This window comes from Mus caroli, unplaced genomic scaffold (genome assembly GCF_978045245.1).
Source record: "Mus caroli unplaced genomic scaffold, Mus_caroli_1 scaffold_5, whole genome shotgun sequence".
Classification (NCBI taxonomy): domain Eukaryota; kingdom Metazoa; phylum Chordata; class Mammalia; order Rodentia; family Muridae; genus Mus; species Mus caroli.
Genome location: NW_028227260.1, coordinates 154,613,135 through 154,636,970, shown reverse-complemented (window position 1 = coordinate 154,636,970; position 23,836 = coordinate 154,613,135). Strand labels below are relative to the sequence as shown.

General features: G+C 36.9%; 1 protein-coding gene across 1 annotated transcript in view; it reads right to left on the bottom strand.

Annotated features, from left to right (window-relative positions):
- Positions 1 to 23,836, bottom strand: part of Tmlhe (trimethyllysine hydroxylase, epsilon) — a 113,982-nt gene that overhangs the window by 2,669 nt on the left and 87,477 nt on the right. The window contains exon 6 of the mRNA XM_021154170.2: positions 6,288 to 6,524. Coding sequence (XP_021009829.1) covers positions 6,288 to 6,524 — 237 coding nt within the window. The remainder of the gene's footprint in view (positions 1 to 6,287; positions 6,525 to 23,836) is intronic.

Sequence of the window (23,836 nt, the reverse complement as noted above, 5' to 3'; positions counted from 1 at the left end):
ACTGCTTATTGAACTGTTTAAGATAATGCTTTCTCTGTGTTTACTGTTTGAAACTTGAAATGACAATGAATCAAATTACTCTTAGGAATGCAGCACTAGAGAAAAGAAATTCCACTATCGGCTGGTCACATTTTGTTTTTCTTTGGAGTCTTTTGAGGACATGGAGTCAAAGTTAAGTTCCAGCTGATTTCTCCCATCTCAGGATATGATTGGTTTTGTTTTGTTTTCTTTTTTTTTTTCTTTTTTTTTTTTATATTTTTATTACATATTTTCCTCAGTTACATTTCCAATGCTATCCCAAAAGTCCCCCATAGTGCCCCCCACTTGTTTTGTTTTCTTTTGTTTTGTTCTTATGATATGGTTTTTTGTCTGAAGTGTGTTTCCTGGAATAAGTACTTATTGATCAGAGTGCGGTGAAAACATCAGGGGAGGATTTGAACATATTACATTAAACTAAGGAGGATAATGTAAGTTGTATAAACAAAGCTATCTTTAAAATATAAAGAATGAGATAATTCCACAAATATTTTTCTTTGTGGGGAAAAATACTAGATATAACCTAGTAGACAGTTTTACTCAGAGGTCTTCATTCACTCTGTTAGTCATGCAGTACTAGCACTTACATGAGCATCTACTATGCCAAGGAATTTATTAGAAAATAAATATGTGATGTGCCATGGTCTGAGCTTTTTTTTTTTTCAGAAGTTTATATACTATTGAGGATACAAAGATATATATGCAATAGATACATAAATAAGATAATTTCAGTGAGTTACAGATGCTGTGTGAAAATAGAGTGACATGTGTTTAAGGGTAACTAAATATTGTTTTTGAATGCTGAAGGAATTTTTTGAGAATTGACACTGGAGCTGGTGCCTCTGTGAATAGAAATCAAGTATATGACAAACTGAAGGAAGTATAGTTTAACCAGAGAGAATAGCAAATATAAAGCATTGGGATAGAAAGCATTTTATTATATTTACAGACTACCAAGCAGGCCATGTGGCTTGTTTTGAGCCATCAAGGAGAATTATGATTCAAGAAATGAAATAGAGGAAGTAGCCAGAAGTAAGATTTTTATACACACATACATAGTCATGGAGGGCATGGTAACACCTTGGACTTGATCTGCTTACTATGGGGACCACTGAAAATTTTTTACTAGGATAATATTTTTCTGTCCAGGTGTGGTATGTACACTTCTAATCATAGCACTAAAAAGACAGAAGCAAGTGGAACTCTTTCAGTTTGAGGCCAGACAAGGCTACATAGTTGTAGCCTTGTCTAAAAGAAAACATAATGTATTTCTATTTTGGAAAAATGAAATTAACTTTTTGCTGAAGTATAACATATGTAGGAAAGTACATAAATAAATCTTGATGAATTTTCATTTTGCGGTGACATTCATGTCACTACTGAGATATACCAATTATTGCTAGAACACTGTAACATTTTTCTCGAGCCCCTTTCTAGTCACATTTCTTCTCCTACACAAGGGTAATTATCATCCTGATTTCTGTCACTAAAAATTGTTTATAAAATGTTTTATACAAATGGGATCATATGGTATCTCCTTTTTGTGTCTGGCATCTTTCATTTAATATTGCAGTTACGAAATTCATCATTTAGTAGTAGTAATACATTACTGGTGCTGTATGGAACTTAACTGTATGATAATTCCATAATTTATTCATTGTACTGTTACTGAACGTTTGAGTAGTTTTCACTTAGGAACTATTTTATAAGTAGTGCTTCCGTGAACATTCTATTATATATCCTGGTAAATGTATGAATTCATTTTGCTTGGTATAAACTTAATGATAGAATTTTTGGATTGTAAGGTATGTGTATTGTCAGATTTTAGTAGATATTGCCAATAGTCTTCCTTTTAAAGAGAAACAATTTTTTTTTCTCTTCAAGATATCAGATGATACTTGTTGAGTTTGGTATATAGCATAATCAGAACCAATATTGTTTTTTTCTCATATGTGAGACAAACACCAGCTTAGTAGACCTCACAGGACTACTATCAGAGAATCAAATGGATGAGCATAATGAATTGCGCTTTCTCTCAAGCTTTTAGGAGCCATGTTCATATAAGGACAGTGAGAAAGCAGTCTTCAATAGGGTGTTGATATCCAGTGTTATTTCTAGAGACTTCTGTTTCTATATATTTGGTAGCTATATAAATACTATTTCATTGGCTTATTTTACCATCTGAGAAGGAAAACTGTTATTAGCCTCCTTTTACACATAAGGCAATTGAAACTTGGAAAGAGTAAATTTGTCACAGCTTACTATTTTAGGTAATTAGATTTCTCTTACTATTTTACTTGTTATTGATAGCATCATAGAGAAAGAATTATCCAATTCCTGTGAACAGTTGCTCATAAGGCCATCCTACAAAAGTATCTATGACAGTAGCTAAAATTAATACAAGTGACAGCACCAAGTACTGGCAAGAACTTGGAGCAAATGCAACTTTCATCCATTCTTTATGAAGGTATAAAAATGGCATAGCTAGTTTGGTAAAACATGGTATTTACTGAAATTAAATATTCCTGGACTCTGTAACATATTAGTTCTCTTGTGTAATAATTAACACTAATTATCAACTTGATAGACTCTAGAATCACCTAAGAGACAAAAACCTCTGGTCAAGTCTCTGAGGGCATTTCCAGAGAGGTGTAACTAAATAAGGAGGCCCCTCTTTGAATGTTGGTGCCACCATTCTATGGGTCAGAGTCCTGGACTGAATACAAAGGAGAAAGTGATCTGAGCACCAGCATTCATATCTCTCTGATTCCTGACTGTCTGTTGTAACCTGCTACAAAGTATATAACTCTTCAACTTTGAGCCAGAGTAAACCTTTCCTTTCCTGAATTGCTTTTGTTAGGAATTTTGTCATAGCAATGAGAAAAGTAATTAATACACATCCCTAGGTATTCAGCCATCACTGGAAAGAGAGGCCCATTGGACTTGCAAACTTTATATGCCCCAGTACAGGGGAACACCAGGGCCAAAAAGTGGGAGTGGGTGGGTAGGGGAGTGGGGGGGTATGGGGGCCTTTTGGGATAGCATTGGAAATGTAAATGAGGAAAATACCTAATTAAAAAAAAGAATGAAAATATATATATTCACAAAAGTACTTTTATGGGAATTTTAATGGCAATTTCAATCATAATAGAAGCAAACTAGAAACAACTTGTAGTTTTTTTTTGAAAGAAAGAAAGACAGATAGACAGAAAGAAAGAAAGAAAGAAAGAAAGAAAGAAAGAGAGAGAGAAAGAAAGAGAGAAAGAGAGAGAAAGAAAGAGAAGAAAGAAAGAGAGAGAAAGAAAAAGAAAAAAAGAAAGAAAGAAAGAAAAGAAAAGAAAGAAAGAAAGAAAGAAAGAAAGAAAGAAAGAAAGAAAGAAAGAAAGAAAGAAAGAAAGAAAGAAAGAAAGAAAGGAGGAAAGAAAGACACAGTATAATACCTTTTGGAGGTACATATGCAGTGTTTAACGGGAAAATAGAAAAGTACTTCCTCTATTGAAGATAATGATATTCATATATTAATATAGATTCATGCCACAGAAATATATTCATTTCTCAAACTTCTGTAAGTGTCTTAGTTTGGGTTTTATTGCTGTGAAGAGACAGCATGACAGAGGCAATTCTTATAAAGGACAACATTTAATTGGGGCTGGCTTATAGTTTCAGAGGTTTAGTTCATTATCAGCAAAGCAGGAAGCATGACAGCATGCAGGCAGGCATGGTAGTGGAGAACAAGTCAAGAGTTCTACATCTTGATCCAAAGGCAGCCAGGAGAAGACTGACTTCCAGGCGTCTAGGAAAAGGGTCTCAAAACCCACTCCCAAAGTGATACACTTCCTCCAACAAGACCACACTTGTCTCAACAAGGCCACACCTCCTAACAGTGTTACACCCTGGGACAAACATCCTCAAGTCACAATAATTTTATATTTAACATTTAAAAACATCATTATATGTACTTTGCACTTGAAAACAAAAAACATATAAAACTATATCAAACTCATTTTTATATAGAAATTCAAGTATTTTAGTGGGAAATATGTGTGTATCTACAAAATACTTTAAAATACTTCAAAGAATATGATCAACTGATGGGTGGATAGATGGTGTCTTAGTTAGAATTTCTATTGCTGTGGTGAAACATGACTAAAACAACTTGTAAAACAAGGGTTCATTTAGGTCCAGCTTCTACATCATAGCTTACCATCAAAGAAAGTTAAGACAGGAACTCAGACAAGGCAGTAACCTAGGGGCAGGAGCTGAAGCAGAGGCCATGGAGGAGTGCCAGTTAGTGACTTGTTCCTCATGGCTTGCTTAGCCTGCTTTCAGGATCACCAGCCCAAGGATAGAACTACCTAAAGTTGGTTGGGCCCTCCCTCATCAATCACTAATTAAGAAAATGCCCTCAGGATTGTCCATAGGCCAATCTTATGGAAACATTTTCTTAATTAATGTACCTCCTCTCAGATGTCTTCTAGCTTGTGTCAAGTTGACATAAAAACTAACCATGACAGATAGACAGAAAAATGGAGTGTTCCATGATAAAAAATGAGTAGCAATATTTTAATGGTGTGATATAGGTTGCAGGGTGAGGTTTCCCCCACATTAAATGCTTTTTTATTTTTCCATTTGTTAAGGTGTTCATAGTAAAATGTTGGACATCTTATTTCATGTGGTGGTATACAAGAGATGACTGAAGGAGTGTTTCTTGGAAGAACTTATCCAAGAAAAGTGAATTACTATTGACATAATTTCTTCTACCTATGAGGGTAAAGAACAGAGATGGTAACTTTTTGGGGGTGGGGGTGGGTTTTGGAGACAGAGTTTCTCTGTGTAGCCCTCGCTGTCCTGGAACTCACTTTGTAGACCAGGCTGGCCTCGAACTCAGAAATCCGCCTGCCTCTGCCTCCTGAGTGCTGGGATTAAAGGCGTGTGCCACCACGCCCAGCTGGTAGCTTATTTTTAATAATGGATATGGTAGATATTATTATTGAAATTCAGAAACTCATGGTCAATAGGTTACGTGACTTGGTCAAGGCCATAAATCACGGATTGATAGTCAATATTTGACCTTTTCTATACTATATCAAGTTACCTTTTGCAGCTTTCTTCCTTATTTTCACCTAGTACTTATTATCATTTGATATACTATATATTTGTTTTTTAAAAATAAAATAGCCCTTCTTATTAGAATGGAAATTTTATGGCATCCATAATGTTTTCACAATTATATCTTGGAATAAAAAACAGTGCCTGTGTCTTTGTAGATACTCAACAAATTTTTGTGGAAGAACAATGCACTATAGAAGTTAGCTTAAGTGGAATTAAAATAATATAAAAACATTGGCTTCAACATGGAAAACAACTTAAACCTAAAGCAATGCAGTTTTTCTTAGGCAGAATCTGTGTAGAACATGAGTTGTGTGAGTTGAAGTTACAATAGTAAGAAGGGGTATGGCCATGTAGAATTGTATACAGTATAAGAATAACTTGGGTTTTTAGGAAGATATTAAGTGGATATAGGATTTTTTTAAGTTGTTGGTGTTTTGTTTGGTTATTTTTAAAGACATACTTTCTCTGTGTAACATCCCCCAACTGTCCTGGAACTCACTCTGTAGACTAGAGTGGTCTCTAACTCTGAGATCCCCCTGCCTCTGCATCCTGACATTAAAGGCATGTCTGGTCTGACTTTGATTTGATTTCTTGATCCAATGCTGAGAGAACTAACCCTTGAAAAGTGTTCCTGTGACCTTCACACATATGCAGTGGCTATATATTTTTCTACACACATAAACATACACACAATAAATTCAAATTTAAAAAATTTTTCTAGCTACAGCATACAAAATGGATAAAAGGTAGATAAAGGGTGAAATCAATGGTACTATGTAGAAGTGATAGTGGTCTCACACAAAAAGTGGCATTGCTGATAGGAAGCACTGACTACTTTGATAAAAATTAGTAGGTAACCTTGATTAGATTGGTTGTTGAATGTGAGGGACATGAACAAGTTGAAGGTAGCTTTTGGTCTTTTGTTTGGGCAATTCAGTGAATATATCATTCAATAAAACAATAGCAAATACATAGTGAGGTGAGCTTAAAGTGAGTAGAGCCCATGAGCTAGATTTTGAATATGATACACTGTATATTCTACTAGACAGCCAAATGATGATTCAAGGAGATAGTACACTAGTCAAGAGCTTAATATGTAATAAATATATTACATAGTAGAATAGTTGTTTGGTACTCACCTGATTAAATACAGCTCTTTATTCCATGGGTAGATATTTAAGATGGGCCCAACCCCAATCATGTGATTGTGACATTGTCCAACATTTTCAATATATTCATGCTTCAATGGTACTTTGCTGAGGAGTTCAAATTCCTCAGGTGCTTTTTGAAGTACTTGTTGTGCTGCATAGAATCCATCCACTAAGAGTGTTCTACCACCTGTTCCTTCATGCTTAAGACAATGAAATACTTGAATGCTAAAGAAAGCAAAACAAATTTTTCTGTTCAGTGGATAAAAGAGAATATATTGAAATTCTAGTGTAGTATATCATAAATGATTACTAAACCTACTTTGGTAATTTTAATGAAGAAAGAAATCTCATTTCCTAATTGTTTGTCCTTCATAGAAAGTTGTACATTTTTACTCTTAAGTATGTTACTATACATTTATTTCAAATATGTGTATAATGTATTAAGGGATATATATGCCAGGAAAGACATTGGAATATAGACATAACAAGATGTAGTCTCTGTTTTGAAAATGGTCATAATCTAGAAAGAAAAGATGAAGCTAGTACTGATAATATTTGAATAAAATATAAAGTTGTACACAAGTTGTGGTGAGGTCCATAAAAAAGAAAATTAAAGAAATATTTGAGTGAGAAAGGGAACAGCTTTGAGTAGTCTTAAATAATGAACAAGAATTGAAATGGAATAAATTCAAAGCATGGAGAAAGGACCCTAGAAAGAGACAAATCATAACCAAGTATAGTGATATAAATCAACAGGGCATATTCAAGGAAAAGAAGTTTCTGTTGTCACAGCATAAAAAAACCATAGAATGCTCTTAATTTGTTAAAAATGTATGGTTATATTAGCATTTTTAAAGTATGGCTGGCGAGATGGCTCATCAGGTAAAGGCACTTGCCTCTGGCTGATGACCTGAGTTTGAACCCTAGGAACCATGTACTGGAAGGAGAAAAGTGACTCCCACAGGTAATCTTTTCACTTACCCTTGTGTGCATTCGCACACAAGCCCAAACATCCCCTTACCTACACACACACTACACAAATAAATAAAACTAAAACATTTTTGTTATTGTTTTGAGATGTAGATCAATTGATAGAATAGGTGTCTACTATGCACAAAGCTCAGGGTTCAATCCCCCGCATCAGCATGACCAATGTATAGTGACATATGCCTATAATCCTAGAACTTGAGAGGGCATCTTGTCAGCTCCATAGTGAGTTTGAGGCCAATCTTGGCTCCATAGGACCCTGTCTATACAAAACAGAAAAAAATAAAATGAACAAAAAACCCCACCTTTCCTTAATAAACTCTAATTTTGCTTCATAGAAAAAAAATCATTTAAAAAGTTGACATGACCAACAGTTCTAAAGTTTTGTGGAAACAAAGATGATAAAATAATTTGGAAAACCATGTGCAGGATGAAGTACAGGCAAGATTTGATACCAATTCTAAATTTCTAATTTCAACTTTAAAAATTATAGTATTTTCTGGGGTTTGGTAGAGTACTGGAAAATGTCTTCCACAAGTGTTAGAGATCAAATCCAGGGCCTCACATGTTTGGCAAGTATTCTCCAGTTCTATGGAGACATCTTAGTAACTTCTGTTATACCATTCCTCCAACCATCTGTTCAATGTTGTGTGTTGATCTCTGTCTACTTTCCCCATGACTGCTATCTTTTTCTGGACCATTATCACTATGAGCATCTCCAGAATCCTTTTTTTTTTATCACATTTTTGCATTACTAAAATTTGTCCTACATTTGTTCATGTTTTTATTTATCTACAAAGTCTCTCCAGGGTTTAGAGTAGCTATGAATAGTCAGGAGATAATATCTAAAAGACTTTCAAGATCACTGAGGTAGTTTGAATGAAAATGGCCCACATAGAATCATAAGGAGTGGAACTATTGGGAGGTGTAACCTTGTTGGAATAGGAATACCCTTGCCAGTAGAAGTATGTAATTGGAGGTGGGCTTTGAAGTTTCAAATGTTCAAGCCAGGCCCAGTGTTTCTCTTCCTGTAGCCTACAGATACAGATGTAGAGCTTTCAGTTCCTTCTCCAGCATTGTGTCTGCTTGTATGCCACTATGCTTCCCACCAAGACAAGAATTGACTAGATGAGCCTGTGAAGTCATTGAAGTCAGCAAGTATTAAGACATGGAGGAGCGAAAGAAAACAGAATCACTTCAAGATGCTAGATGCAGAACTCAGGACCTTTGGAAGAACAGTCAGTGCTCTTACCCGCTGAGCCATCTTACCAGCCCTATTGCTTAATTTCTTAAGTTGGATCCATACAATAAGATACTGACATGATTCTAAGCATCTAATGGATAGGGCGGGCAGTTGCAAGGTAGCCAGAGGACTCTCCACACAATCTTAGGATCACTGGTGAGTGGAACACAACATTGGTTCCAATCCAATTGTGCTGGGCCTGTGCAAGCAGCAGGGAAGCAGAAAACCCACCTGACCAGGGGCTCAAGTCCCTTCTGGTCTGTGGCAGCTCCGGGTCACCATGGGCGTGAACTCAGCAGACAGTCCCACAGTCCCCAGAGGATTCTCCACACAATCTTAGGATCACTGGTGAGTGGAACACAACTTCTGTTCCAAACCAATGGTGACAGGCCTGTGACAGCAGGAGCAAGGACAAGTGAGCCCTGCCTGACCAGCAGCTCCGGTTCCTTCTGATCAGTGCTAGTATACCTTCATTTCAAACACACCAGACAGCCCCACAGTCCCCAGAGGAGACACCACTACCAGGCGCTATAACACACCCAAGATCTTAAGATTCCAGGATCCCAGAATAACAGGGGCTTTGTCACACCAGGATCTCAGAAGAAGCTTGACTGCCAAGAACTCTGACAAACCCAGAATCTCGGGTTCACAGGAGCCTGGAATCACAGGATCACAGAGAAAGCTAGACTCTGAGGAGTCCTGAATCAACTGGGATTATAAGAAGACAGGCTCCAATCAGATATATTGAGGGCAGCAAGCACTTGAGATAATCAGATTGAAGGAGGTAAGAATAAGAACAGAAGCAACAGAAACAATGGTTACTTGGCATCATCAGGACCAATCTCTCCCACCATAGCAAGTCCTAGATACATCATCACACCAGAAAAGCAAGATATAGACCTAAAGTCATGTCTCATGATGATGATGGAGGACTTTAAGAAGGAAATAGATAACTCCCCTAAAGAAATACAGGAAAACACAGGTAAACAGCTAGAAGCCCTTAAAGAGGAAACAAAAAAATCTCTTAGAGAGTTACAGGAAAATACTACCAAACAGGTGAAAGAATTGAACAAAACCATCCAGGATCTAAAAACGGAAGTAGAAACAATAAACAAATCACAAAGGGAGACAACCCTGGAGATAGAAATCCTAGAAAAGAAATCAGGAACTATAGATGCGAGCATCAGCAACAGAATACAAGAGATGGAAGAGAGAATCTCAGGTGCATAAGACTCCATCAAAAACATGGACACAACAATCAAAGAAAATGCAAAATGCCAAAAGATCCTAACTCAAAACATCCAGGAAATCCAGGACACAATGAGAAGACCAAACCTACAGATAATAGGTATGGATGAGAATAAAGATTTTCAACTTAAAGGGCAAGTAAATATCTTCAACAAAATCATAGAAGAAAACTTCCCTAACCTAAATAGAGAGATGCCCATGAACATAGAAAAAGCCTACAGAACTCCAAATAAACTGGACCAGAAAAGAAATTCCTCCGGACACATAATAGTCAGAAAAACAAATGCACTACATAAGGGTAGAATATTAAAAGCAGTAAGGGAAACAGGTCAAATAACATATAAAGGCACACCTATCAGAATTACACCAGACTTCTCACCAGAGACTATGAAAGCCAGAAGATCATGGACAGATGTTATACACACCCTAAGAGAACACAAATGCCACCCCAGGCTACTATACCTAGCAAAACTCTCAATTACCATAGATGGAGAAACCAAAGTATTCCATGACAAAACAAAAGTCACACAGTATCTTTACAATGATTCAGCCCTTTAAAAGATAGGGAAAACTCCAACATAAGGAGGAAAACTACACCCGAGAAAAAGCAAGAAAGTAATCCTGCAACAAACCTAAAAGAAGACAGCTGCAAGAACAGAATCCCAATTCTAACAACAAAGATAACAGGAAGTAATAATTACTTTTCTTTAATATCTCTTAATATTAACGGACTTAATTCCCCAATAAAAAGACATAGACTAACAGACTGGATACATAAACAGTACCCAACATTTTACTGCATACAGGAAACCCACCTCAGGGACAGAGACAGACACTACCTCATAGTGAAAGGCTGGAAAATAATTTTCCAAGCAAATCGTCCAAAAAAAAAAAGCAAAACAAACAAACAAACAAACAAAAAACCAAGCTGCAGTAGCCATTCTAATATTGAATAAAATTGACTTCCAACCCAAGTTATCCAAAAAGACAAGGCGGGGCACTTCATATTATCAAAGGTAAAATCTTCCAAGATGAACTCAATTCTGAATATCTGTACTTCAAATGCAAGGGCATCCAAATTCATTAAAACAAACTTTAGTAAAGCACAAAGCACACATTGCACCACACACAATAATAGTGGGAGTCTTTAACACCCCACTCTTATCAATGGACAGAACCTGGAAACAGAAACTAAACGAAGAAACAGTGAAACTAACAGAAGTTATGAAACAAATGGATTTAACAGATATCTATAGAACATTTTACCCTAAAACAAAAGGATATACCTTCTTCTCAGCACCTCATAGTACCATCTCCAAAACTGACCATATAATCAGTCACAAAACAGGCCTCAACAGATACAAAAATAATGAAATTATCCCATTCATCCTATCAGATCACCAAGGACTAAGTCTGATCTTCAATAACAACATAAATAATAGAAAGCCAATGTTGACATGGAATCTGAACAACACTCTACTCAATGATAACTTGATCAAGGAAGAAATAAAGAAAGAAATGAAAGACATTTAAAGTTTCATAAAAATGAAGCCACAACATACCCAAATTTATGGGACATGATGAAAGCTGTTCTAAGAGGAAAACTCATAGCTCTCAGTGCTGCCAAAAAGAAACTAGAGAGAGCACACACGAGCAGCTTGACAACACACCTAAGGCTCTAGAATCAGGGCCAAAAAGGGGGAGTGGGTGGGTAAGGGATTGGGGGGGTGGGTATGGGGGACTTTTGGGATAGCATTGAAAATGTAAACAAGGAAAATACCTAATAAAAAAATTAAAAAAAAAGAAAGGAAACAAATTATCCCAAGAGGAGTAGACTGCAGGAAATAAGTAAATTCAGGGCTGAAATCAACCAATTAGAAAGAAAAAGAACTATTCAAAGAATCAACCAAAGCAGGAGCTGTTTTGTTGTTGTTGTTGTTTTGTTTTATTTTGTTTTGTTTTTGAGAAAATCAACAAGAGAGATAAACCCTTAGCCAGACTAACTAGAGGGCACAAGGACATTATCCTAATTAACAAAATCACAAGTGAAAAGCAAGACATAACAATAGAACGAGAAGAAATCCAAAACATCATCAGATTCAACTACAAAAGGCTATACTCAATAAAACTGGAAAACCTGGATGAAATGGACAATTTTCTAGACAGATACCAGGTACCAAAGTTAAATCCAGATCAGAATAACAATCTAAACAGCCCCATATCCCCTAAATAAATAGAAGCAGTTATTGATAGTCTCCAAACCAAAAAAAGTCCAGGACAGAATGGGTTTAGTGCAGAGATCTATCATCTTCAAAGAAGACCTAATTCCAATTCTCCTCAAACTATTTCACAAAATAGAAACAGAAGGTACTCTACCCAATTCATTCTATAAAGCCACAATTACTCTGATACCTAAACCACACAATGGCCCAACAAAGAAAGAGAACTTTAGACCAATTTCCCTTATGAATATTGATAGAAAAATACTCAATAAAATCTTTGCAAACCGAATCCAAGAACACATCAAAACGATCATCCATCATGATCAAGTAGGCTTCATCCCAGGGATGCAGGGATGGTTTAATATGTGGAAATCCATCAATGTAATCCACTATATAAACAAAAGACAAAAACCACATGATCATCTCCTTAGATGCTGAGAAAGCATTTGACAAAATCCAACACCCATTCATGATAAAAGTCTTGGAAAGATCAGGAATTCAAGGCCCATACCTAAACATAATAAAAGCAATATACAGCAAACCAGTAGCCAATATTCAACTAAATGGAGAAGAAATTAAAGCAATCCCACTAAAATCAGGGACTAGACAAGGCTGCCCACTTTCTCCCTACCTACTCAATATAGTACTTGAAGTCCTATCCAGAAAAATAGACAGCAAAAGGAGATCAAGGAGATACAAATTGGAAAGGAAGAAGTCAAAATATCACTATTTAGAGATGATTTGATAGTATATATTAGTGACCCTAAAAGTTCCACCAGAGAACTCCTACAGCTGATAAACAACTTTAGTGCAGTTGTTGGATATAAAATTAACTCTAACAAATCAGTGGACTTTCTCTACACAAAGGATAAACAGGTAGAGAAAGAAATTAGGGAAACAACACCCTTCACAATAGTCACAAATAATACAAAATACCTTGGTGTGACTCTAAGGAAGTGAAAGATTTGTATGATAACTTCAAGTCTCTTAAGAAAGAAATGGAAGATCTCAGAAGATGGAAAGTTCTCCCATGCTTGGCTATCTCGCCGAAAGCAATCTACAGATTCAATGCAATCCCCTCAAAATTCCAATTCAATTCTTCACAGAGTGAGAAAGGGCAGTTTGCAAATTCATCTGGAAAAACAAAAACAAAAAAATACCTAGGATAGCAAAAACTACCCTCAATAATAAAAAAAACCTCTGGTGGAATCACTATGCCTGACCTCAAGCTGTACTACAGAGCAATGTGATAAAACCTTCATGGCACTAGTACAGTGACAGACAGGTAGATCAATGGACTATAATTGAAGACACAGAAATGATCCCACACACCTACGGTCACTTGATCTTTGACGAGGGAGCTAAAACCATCCAGTGGAAAAGAGATAGCACGTTCAACAAATGGTGCTGGCACAACTGGCGGTTGTCATGTAGAAGAATGTGGATTGATCCATTCTTATCTTCTTGTACAAAGCTCAAGTCTAAGTGGATCAAGGAACTCTACATAAACCAGAGACTCTGAAAGTTATAGAGGAGGAAGTGGGGAAAAGCCTCGAAGATATGGGCACAGGGGAAAATTTCCTCAACAGAACAGCAATGGCTTGTACTGTAAGATCAATAATCGACAAATGGGACCTCATAAAATTGCAAGGCTTCTGTAAGGCAAAAGACACTGTCAGTAAGACAAAAAGGCCACCCACAGATTGGGAAAGGATCTTTACCAATTCTAAATCTGATAGGGAACTAATATCCACTATATACAAAGAACTCAAGAAGCTGGACTCCACAAAATCGAATAAACCTATTCAAAAATGGGGTACAGAGCTAAACAAAGAATTCTCAACTGGGGAATACTGAATGGCTGAGAAGCACCTTAAAAAGGTTCAATATCCGTAATCATCAGGGAAATGCAAATCCAAACACCCCTGAGATTACACCTCACACCAGTCAGAATGGCTAAGATCAAAAATTCAGGTGACAGCAGATGCTGGTGAGGATGTGGAGAAAGAGGAACACTCCTCCATTGTTGGTGGGATTGCAAGCTTGTACAATCACTCTGGAAATCAGTCTGGAGGCTCCTCAGAAAATTGGACATAGTATTACCCGAAGATCCAGCAATACTTCCCCTGGGCATATATCCAGAAGATGTCCCAACTTTCAATAAGAACACATGCTCCACTATGTTCATAGCAGCCTTATTTATAATAGCCAGCTGCTGGATAGAACCCAGATGTCCCTCAACAGAAGAATGAATAGAGAAAATGTGGTACATTTACACAATGGAGTACTACTCAGGTGTTAAAAACAATGAATTTATGAAAATCTTAGGCAAATGGATGGATATGGAGGATATCATCCTGAGTGAGGTAACCCAATTACAAAAGAATTCACATGATATTCACTCACTGATAAGTAGTGGCACACACGTTTAATCCCAGCACTCGGGAGGCAGAGGCAGGTGAATTTCTGAGTTTGGGGACAGTCTCGTCTACAGAGTGAGTTCCAGGACAGCCAGGGCTATACAGAGAAACCCTGTCTGGAAAAACAAAAAACAACAAAACAAAAAACAAAAAAAGAAAAGAAAAAGAAAGAATATCCAAGATACAATTTGCAAAACACATGAAACTCAAGAAAAAGGAAGAGCAAACTGGGGAATTTTGGTTCCTTCTTAGAATGGGGAATAAAATACCCCTAGAAGGAGTTACAGAGACAAAGTTAGCAGCAGAGCCTGAAGGAACGACCATCCAGAGACTGCCCCATTTTGGGATCCATCCCATAACCAACCACCAAATCCAGATACTAGGCAGATGCCAAAAAAGCCTACTGACAGGACCCTGATATAACTGTCTTCTGCAAGGCTCTACCAGTGCCTGGCAAATACAGAAGTGGATACTCATAGTCATCCATTGGACAGAGAACAAGGTCCCCAATGGAGGAGCTGGAGAAAGTACCCAAGGAGCTGAAGGGGTTTGCAGCCCCATAGGAGGAACAACAATATGAATTAACCAGTATCTCCAGAGCTCCCTGGGACTAAACCACCAACCAAAGAAAACACCTGGTGGGAGTCATGGCTCCAGCCGCATATGTAGCAGAGGATTGCCTTGTTGGTCATCCATGGGAGGAGAGGCCCTTGGTCCTGTGAAGGCTCTATGCCCCAGTACAGGGAATGCCAGGACCAGGAATGGGAGTGGGTGAGCTGGGGAGCAGGGGGAGGGGGAGGGGATAGGGCATATTTGGAAGGGAAACTAGGAAATGGGATAACATTTGAAATGTAAATAAAGAAAATACCTAATTAAAAAAAAGATGCTAGATGCAGGTAGTGACAGATGAATCCCTATAGACCTTCCTCTGAGGAACTGACTGAGGGATTTCAAGAATAGGGATTCATACAGATATGATTACTTGAGGAAAATGCATCAAAGAGACAAGGAGAACTGAAGCTCCCCTATTGCAATCACTGCACAGCCGGTCTGTGTTCCTAGTTTCCTAAGTGACCTGAATCTTCTTTCTAAATGACAAGCCTGTTCCTTATGCTTTGAAACTGTCCTCAAGCCACTCCAATACCATAGACACAGGGAGTAAGAAAGGTGAGGTGGTAAAGAATGTAAGTGATTCACATCTCTTCTGCAGAAAGTAGGAAGTAATAGTAAATTCATTAGAGGTCATCACAACAACCAATTCAGAAGCAGCAGTCAGCTCATATCTTCATGATGGTGAGTACACTGAGGTTGACTTTCAGAGGCTAAAAAAACACACGAGTCAGAAGTAGAGAGGAAAGGATAGGAAAGATCTATTATATAAGAAGATGTGGTTCACATATAATAGAGTAGTTCAATGTGTTGACTTTTCAATCTAGTTTTCTATTTATCTAAGGGTTTAGTATAATTTTCTTTATTTCACAGACATGGAATCTGAAATGTAAAAAGGTTTGGGGAATTTATCAGTGAAATTTAACTGGAAAATATTACAATTAAGACAAAAATCCAAAGCTCTGGGGACAAAGTGGTGGTTTCTTGCCCTGTTCCATCTTCTGCTGTCTGTTGTCAATGATGCAGCCACACAGACTCAGCTGATTCAGCCACTGTACCAAGAAGCCTTCTAGTGACAATGATGGTCTCCAATGAAATAATACCCATCACTTTTAAAAAAGATAATAGTGGTGTTTAGTATGATAGAATGCAGGTAGACATGTGATAAGTTAATAATCAAGGTTTGAATAAGTTGTTCAGTTTACTGGTGTGTTGAAATAATAGAATCATGTCTGAATACGTTAACAGAAAAAGCTCTGGAAGATGACTACTGATAGTCTAAAAAATTAAAGTGGAATTTTGAAATTCATGAGGAGAAAAAAGTTAATAGTGCTTATATCCTTCTATTTATCTCTTTAGTGTCCCCTACCCCATGTCTTCCTTTTTACTTTCATGTTTTCTCTGGTTATACACTCATATCTGAAGATTAGGAGCTAAGAACCACAGATAAGAGAAAACATGTGAAGTCTAAGTTATCTTACTCAACATAATATTTTCTATTAGCATCCATTTACCTACAATTTCATTAATTCATTTTCTTTACATTTGAATAGTATTCTACTGTGTATATTTACCACATTTTTATTATTCTTTGGTTTTAGGACATTTAGGTTGTTTCCATTTCCTAGCTATTATGAATAGAGCAGCAGTGAACATGGATGAACAAGTATTGTAGAGTACAATGTTAAGTCCTTTGGACAATATGCCATGGACAAGTACAGCTGGGCCCTATGGTAGAATACTTTTAGCTTTTTTATGATTATCCACAGCGATTCCAGAAAGGCTGGATTGGTTTGTAATTTCACCAAGAGTGGATGATGGTTCCTTTTTCTCTTTATCCTCTCTAGCATTTGTTGTAGGTTGTTTTGTTGGCTTTGGTTGTTCTGATCAGAGTAAGATGAAATTCAAAGTTTTTCTAAATTCACATTTCCTTAAATGCTGGTTAGTTTTGTGCCAACTTGACATAACCCAGAATTATTTGAGAAGAGGAAATCTCAACTGAAAAAAAAATCCTCTATGAGATTGGTCTGTAAATCCACTATCCTGGGTCCTTAGCAGTCCACAGAGACTGAACCACCAACAGAAAGCATATATAGGACAGACCTATTTGATAGGCACATATATAACAGCTGTACAGCTCGGTCTTCATGTGGGACTTCTAACAACAGGAACTGGGCTGTATCTGACTCTGTTGCCTGACTTTAGATCCCTTTCTGCTAACTAGGCTGCCTTGTCTACCCTCAATAGGGGAAGATGCACCTAGTCTTACTGCAATTTGATATGACAAGTTTTTTGAGGAGAAAAGGAGGACTGGATGATGGGAGGTGGGGGAAGGGAGATGAAGTGGAAATTTTTGGTTTCTTTAGAAACTTAGTTGTGACATGTGATTTTTTTGGGGGGAAGCTGTCTTGTGAGAGGATGTGAGAGAGAATGTGATGTTTTGCTGGAGCAGACACTTGAGAGGGAATGTGATGTTTGTAAAGAGTATAAATAGAATTCCACAAACAGTGAGAGGTCATTCTTGCATTACAACACTGCACAACACTTTGCTGGGCTTTGCTGGGCTTCTCTGGCTGTGCAACATTTCACTGGTCTTTGCTGGCTATGCAATGCTTTGCCAGTCTTGCTTTTTTGCTGCTCTTCACTGGACTTTACTTCATAGAGAGAACTGCACCAAAAAACTTCTTGTAGTATTTTTGACTGATTTTGGCTGCTTTCACTGACTTGTGGTGATTTGGTGTAGCATCATGCCAATATCATAGGGCAATCATAGCTAGAAGTCTTGGAAATCAAAATGCCTGATGCTTTAATTGTGGTGATTTTTGTCATTTCCAAAGAAATTGTAAGGCTAGAAGATTCAGAGCTCAAAATATCGGGTATGTTTACTCTGGAGAATATGGTACTCATAAAAGACAAGCAGGTTTAGGCTGCAGTGAAATACAACGGCTCCCAGGGTATTATAGTCACTATGGAAAGAGCAAACATTGGTCTAAGTATTGTAGGTCCAAGAGAGACATACGAGGTCTTGTCTCTGTTGTCACTGAGAAATAAACAGAGGGGCGTGTCAGCTCAAGGCCCTGCAACAAACTATGATCCATCTTCCTTTGGTCAGTCAGAAGATACCAAGTAAGCAGGAAAATTAAAACTAAATATTTATGATCTTAATACATGGTATAGAAGGAAGTACAGCTTCAGATCTGGCCACAGATATGCCTTATATTATCCCCAAATGTTAAATATTACAAGTTAACCACTGGTGTTTATAGTCCTTTACTTTCAGGGACAGTGGGAATAATCTTGAGAAGTGGATTAACTTCTATTAACTTCTCAAAATGCAAATTAATACAGGGTATAGAAATTTTCAGCTGTTGTTTCTTTACATCAAGGGCAAGGCTAGTCCAATAGAAAGAATAGGAGCTTTTGGGAGTATTGGAAAATATGTGTCCTGGCAAACACTGGTGAATGGTACAAATAAATGGTGTTGAAATAGAAGATTTGTTAGATATAGGAGCTGATATTAATATACTTTCCCAAAACTCTTAGAATCCAGATTGTTCACTTCAGAAGTTTTATACATAGTTTATAAGAACTGGTAAATTATCTAATGGATTCACTGTGTTAGACTAGAAGGGCAAACAAGGAAGTTGAGACCTTACGTGGCTGACATACCCACAAATTTATGGGGAAGGGATCTTTTACAACAAAAGGGCACTCAAATTAATATTCTTATAGTTCCAGGGACAACAAATAAGGAAATTAGGGGTGATATGGTAGATGCTCCTGGGGAAAGTATTGATACATGTGATTGAGAACAATTACAAGCTGTGCCCATTGTTCAAACACAGGACGTTACAGATTTATAAAAGGGGCCACTGCTGGCATACCAACAGCCTTGCCCCTAAAATGGTTATCAAACAGACCCATATGTCAAGAGCAGTGACCCATAACAAAAGAAAATTTGCAGGCACTTGAAGAACTGGTACAAGAGCAGCTGGAGGCTCAACATATAGAAGAGCCTACCAGCCCATGGGATTCCCCTGCGTTTATTGTAAAAAGGAAATCAGCAAAATGGAGAGTGATAGCTGGTTTAAAAACAGTGAATAGAGTAATTAAACTAATGGGACCTTTATAGCCTGGAATTCCTTTACCTTCTTTGTTACCAAGATCATGGCATATAATAATAAATGACTTAAAATATTACATTTTCACAGTACACTTGCATGAGCAGGACAGAGAAAGTTTTGCTTTCTCAGTACTCACTCTGAATAACAGTGGCCCAATGAAAAGGCACCAATGGAAGGTACTTCCACAGGGAATGTTAAATAGTCCAACTTTATGTCAAAAGTTTGTACAACAACCATTAAAAATAATTCATAGGCAATTTCCTCAATCTATCATTCATCATGAAATTTTGTTGACTGATTCTAATGAAGATACTTTAGAGAAAATGTTTAAGGAAACACAAAGAATTCTGCCATGCTGGGGGTTACAGACTGCTCCAGAAAAATTACAAAGAGGAGATACACTTAAGTTATTTGGGTTTTAAAATCAGCCAACTAAAAATTAGGCCACAAAAAGCACAGATCCATAGGAATCAATTTCAAACTCTTAACAATTTTCAAAAATTAATGGGTGACATTAACTGCCTGAGGTTTACAATTGGTTTAAGTATTTATGAGTCAAGTAATATGTTTCAAACATTACAAAGAGATTCAAATTTCAACAATTCAAGATATCTTACAGCTGAATCAGAAAGAGTTAACACTTGTAAAACAAAAACTATAAGATGCATATGTGGACTGAATTGATCCTAAACTTGATTGTATTTTGGCCATTTTACCTTCAACTCATTCTTCTACTGGGCTCATTATGCAAAGGGTAGATAATATTATGGAATGGATATTCTGAGCTCATAAAGTAAAAAACTGGAGACATATGAAAAAAGATTTCTGAATTAATTGTAAAAGGTAGAATATGACTACATCAATTGTCAGGAAGAGATCTAGTCAAAATTGTAGTACTTCTTACTAATGCTGAGGTTATGTTAATATGGGTGATTAAGAAAGATTGGAAAAAAGCTTGTAGTAACTACTTGGGAGACATTAATGACAAATATTCAAAATACAAACATATAGTTCATTAAAAGAATTAATTGGGTTCTTTCACATATTGTAAAGAAAATATCAATTTGGTCTCATATAGGTTTGCTATGTCCATTAACTCAAGGAAATGAGAAAATTGACCAATTACTAATAGGAAATGTGTTAGAAGCCTCAAATTTTCATGAAAAACATCATATAAAGGGAAAGGATTATTATTTTTTTCTATTTTCCCTGACTTCTCCCACAACTGATCCTGCCCCCTTTTCCCCCCTCCTCTATCACTCACAAGTCTCTCCTTCCCTCTACCTCTAATGATTATTTTGTTCTCTCTTCTAAGTAGGACTGAAGCATCCACACCTTGATTCTTGCTTCTTCTTGAGCTTCATATGGTCTGTGAATTGTATCAGGAGTATTTTCAAGCTCTTTTCCTAATATCCACTTACCAGTGAGTACATGCCATGTGTGTCCTTTTATGAATGGGTTACCTCACTTGGGATGATATTTTCTAGTTCTATCCATTTACCTGTGAATTTCATGAAGTCATTGTTTTTCTTTGGTTTGTTTGTTTTTTTAATTAGGTATTTATTTCATTTATATTTCCAATGCTTGTTTTTAATAGCTGAGTAGTACTCCATTGTGTAAATTTTCTGTATCCATTTCTCTGTCTAGGAACATCAGGGTTTTTTCCCTAGCTTCTGGCTATTATAAACAAGGCTGCTATGAACACAGTGGAGCATTTGTCCTTATTACGTGTTGGAGCATCTTCTGGGTATATGTCCAGGAGTAGTATAGCTGAGTCCTCAGATAGTACTATGCTCAATTTTCTGAGGAACTGCCAGACTGATTTCCAGAGTGGTTGTACCAGCTTGCAACCCCACCAGCAATTGAGGAGTGTTCCTCTTTCTCCACTTCCTCGCCAGCATCTGCTGTCACCTGAATTTTTGATCTTAGCCATTCTGACTGGTATGAGGTAGAATCTCAGGGTCTTTTTGATTTGCATTTCCCTGATGATTTAGGGATCTTGAACATTTCTTAGGTGCTTCTCAGCCATTTGACATTCCTCAGTTGAGAATTCTTTGTTTAGCTCTGTACCCCATTTTTAATAGGGTTATTTGGTTCTCTGGAGTCTAACTTCTTGAATTCATTGTATATATTGGATATTAGCACTCCATCTGATGGAGGACTGGTAAATATTTTTTCCCAATCTGTGGGTTGTTGTTTTGTCCTGAAGGCAGTGTCCTTTGGCTTACAGAAGCTATTCAATTTAATAAGATCCCATTTGTCTATAGTTGATTTTAGAGCCTGGGCCATTGGTGTTCAGGAAAATTTCCCCTTTGCCCATATGTTCAAAGCTCTTCCCCACTTTCTTTTCGATTAGATTCAGCATATCTGGTTTTATGTGGAGGTCCTTGATCCACTTGGACTTGAACTTTGTACAAAGAGATAAGAATGGATCATTTTGCATTCTTCTACATACCTACAGCAACTTGAGCCAGCACCATTTGTTGAATATGCAGTCTTTTCTTCCACTGGATGGTTTTAGCTTCTCTTTCAAAGATCAGGTGACCATAGGTGTGGGTTTATTTCTGGGTCTTCAATTCTATTCCACTGATCTACCTGCCTGTTTCTGTATCAATACCATGCAGGTTTTTATCACTATTCCTCTGAAGTATAGCTTGAGGTCAGGGATAGTCATTCCCCCAGAAGTTCTTTTATTGTTAAGAATAGTTTTTGCTATCCTGGGTTTTTTGTTATTCCAGATTTGCAAATTGCTCTTTCTAACTCTATGAAGATTTGAGTTGGAATTTTGATGGGGATTGCATTGAGTCTGTATATTGCTTTTGGCAAGATGGCCATTTTTATTATATTAATCCTGTCAACCCATGAGCATCCTTCCCTCTTCTGAGGTCTTCAATTTCTTTCTTCAGAGACTTGAAGTTCTTTTCATACAGATATTTTACTTGCTTGGTTAGAGTCACATCAAGATATTTTATATTATTTGTGACTATTGTGAAGGTGTCATTTCCCTAATTTTTTCTTAGCCTGTTTATCATTTGTATAAAGGAAGGCTACTGATTTGTTTGAATTAATTTTGTATTCAGCCACTTTGCTGAAGTTGTTTATCATGTTTAGGAGTGCTCTGGTGGAATTTTTGGGGTCACTGAAATATACTATCATATCATCTGCAAATAGTAATATATTGACTTCTTCCTTTCCAATTTGTATCTTTTTGACCTCATTTTGTTGTTTAATTTCTCTGGATAGAACTTAGAGTACTATATTGAATAAATAGGGAGAGAGTGGGCAGCCTTGTCTTGTCCCTGATTTTAGTTGGTTTGCTTCAAGTTTCTCTCCATTTAGTTTGATGTTGGCTACTGGTTTGCTGTATACTGCTTTTGCTATGTGTAGGTATGGGCTTTGAATTCCTGATCTTTCTAAGACTTTTACTATGAAGGGGTGTTGTATTTCGTCAAATGCTTTTTCAGCCTCTAATGAGATGATTATGTGTTTTTGTCTTTGAATTTGTTTATATAGTGTATTGTGTTGATGGATTTCCATATACGGAACCATCCCCGCATCCCTGGGATGAAGCTTAATTGATCCCAGTGAGTGTTTTGATGTGTTCTTGGATTTGGTTTGTGAGAATTTCTATGAGTATTTTTACATCAATATTAATAAGGGAAATTGGGCTGAAGTTCTCTTTGTTTGTTGGGTCTTTGTGTGGTTTAGGTATCAGTGTACCTGTGGCTTCATAGAATGAATTAGGTAGTATTCCTTCAGGTTCTATTTTGTGGAATAGTTTGAGGAGTGTTGGTATTAGGTCTTCTTTTTCAAAGTCTGATAGAATTCTGCACTAAAACCTGTTTGGGCTTTTTGTTTGTTTGTTTGTTTGTTTTTTGGTTGGGACACTTTTAGTGATTGCTTCTATTTCTTTAGGGAATATGGGACTGTTTAGATGGTTTATCTGATCTTGATTTAACTTTGATACCTGCTATCTGCATGGAAATTATCCATTTCATTCAGATTTTCCAGTTTTGTTGAACATTGACTTTTGTAGTAGGATCTGATGATTTTTTTGAATTTCTTTGTTTTCTGTTGTTATGTCTCCCTTTTCATTTTTGATTTTGTTAATTTGGATACTGTCTCTGTGCCCTCTGGTTAGTCTGGCTAAGGGTTTATCTATCTTTTTGATCTTCTCAAAGAACCAGCTCCTGGTTTTGTTGATTCTTTATATAGTTCTTTTTGTTTTTACTTGATTGATTTTAGGCCTGAGTTTGATTATTTCTGTCCTTCTATTCCTCTTGGGTATATTTACTTTTTTCTGTTCTAGAGCTTTCAGGTGTGCCTTCAAGCTGCTATTGTATGCTCTCTCCAGTTTCTTTTTGGAGGCCCTCAGAGCTATGAGTACTTTCATTGTGTCCCATAATTTTGAGTATGTTGTGCCTTCATTTTCATTAAATTCTTTTTGTTGTTGTTGTTGTTTTTGTTTTGTTTTTCGAGACAGAGATTCTCTGTGTAGCCCTGGCTGTCCTAGAACTCACTCTGTAGATGAGGCAGGCCTAAAACTTGGAAATCCGCCTGCTTCTGCCTCCCAAGTGCTGGGATTAAAAGCATGTGCCACCACTGCCTGGCTTCATTAAATTCTAAAAATACTTTATTTCATTATTTCTTCCCTAACCAAGTTACATTGAGTAGAGAGTTGTTC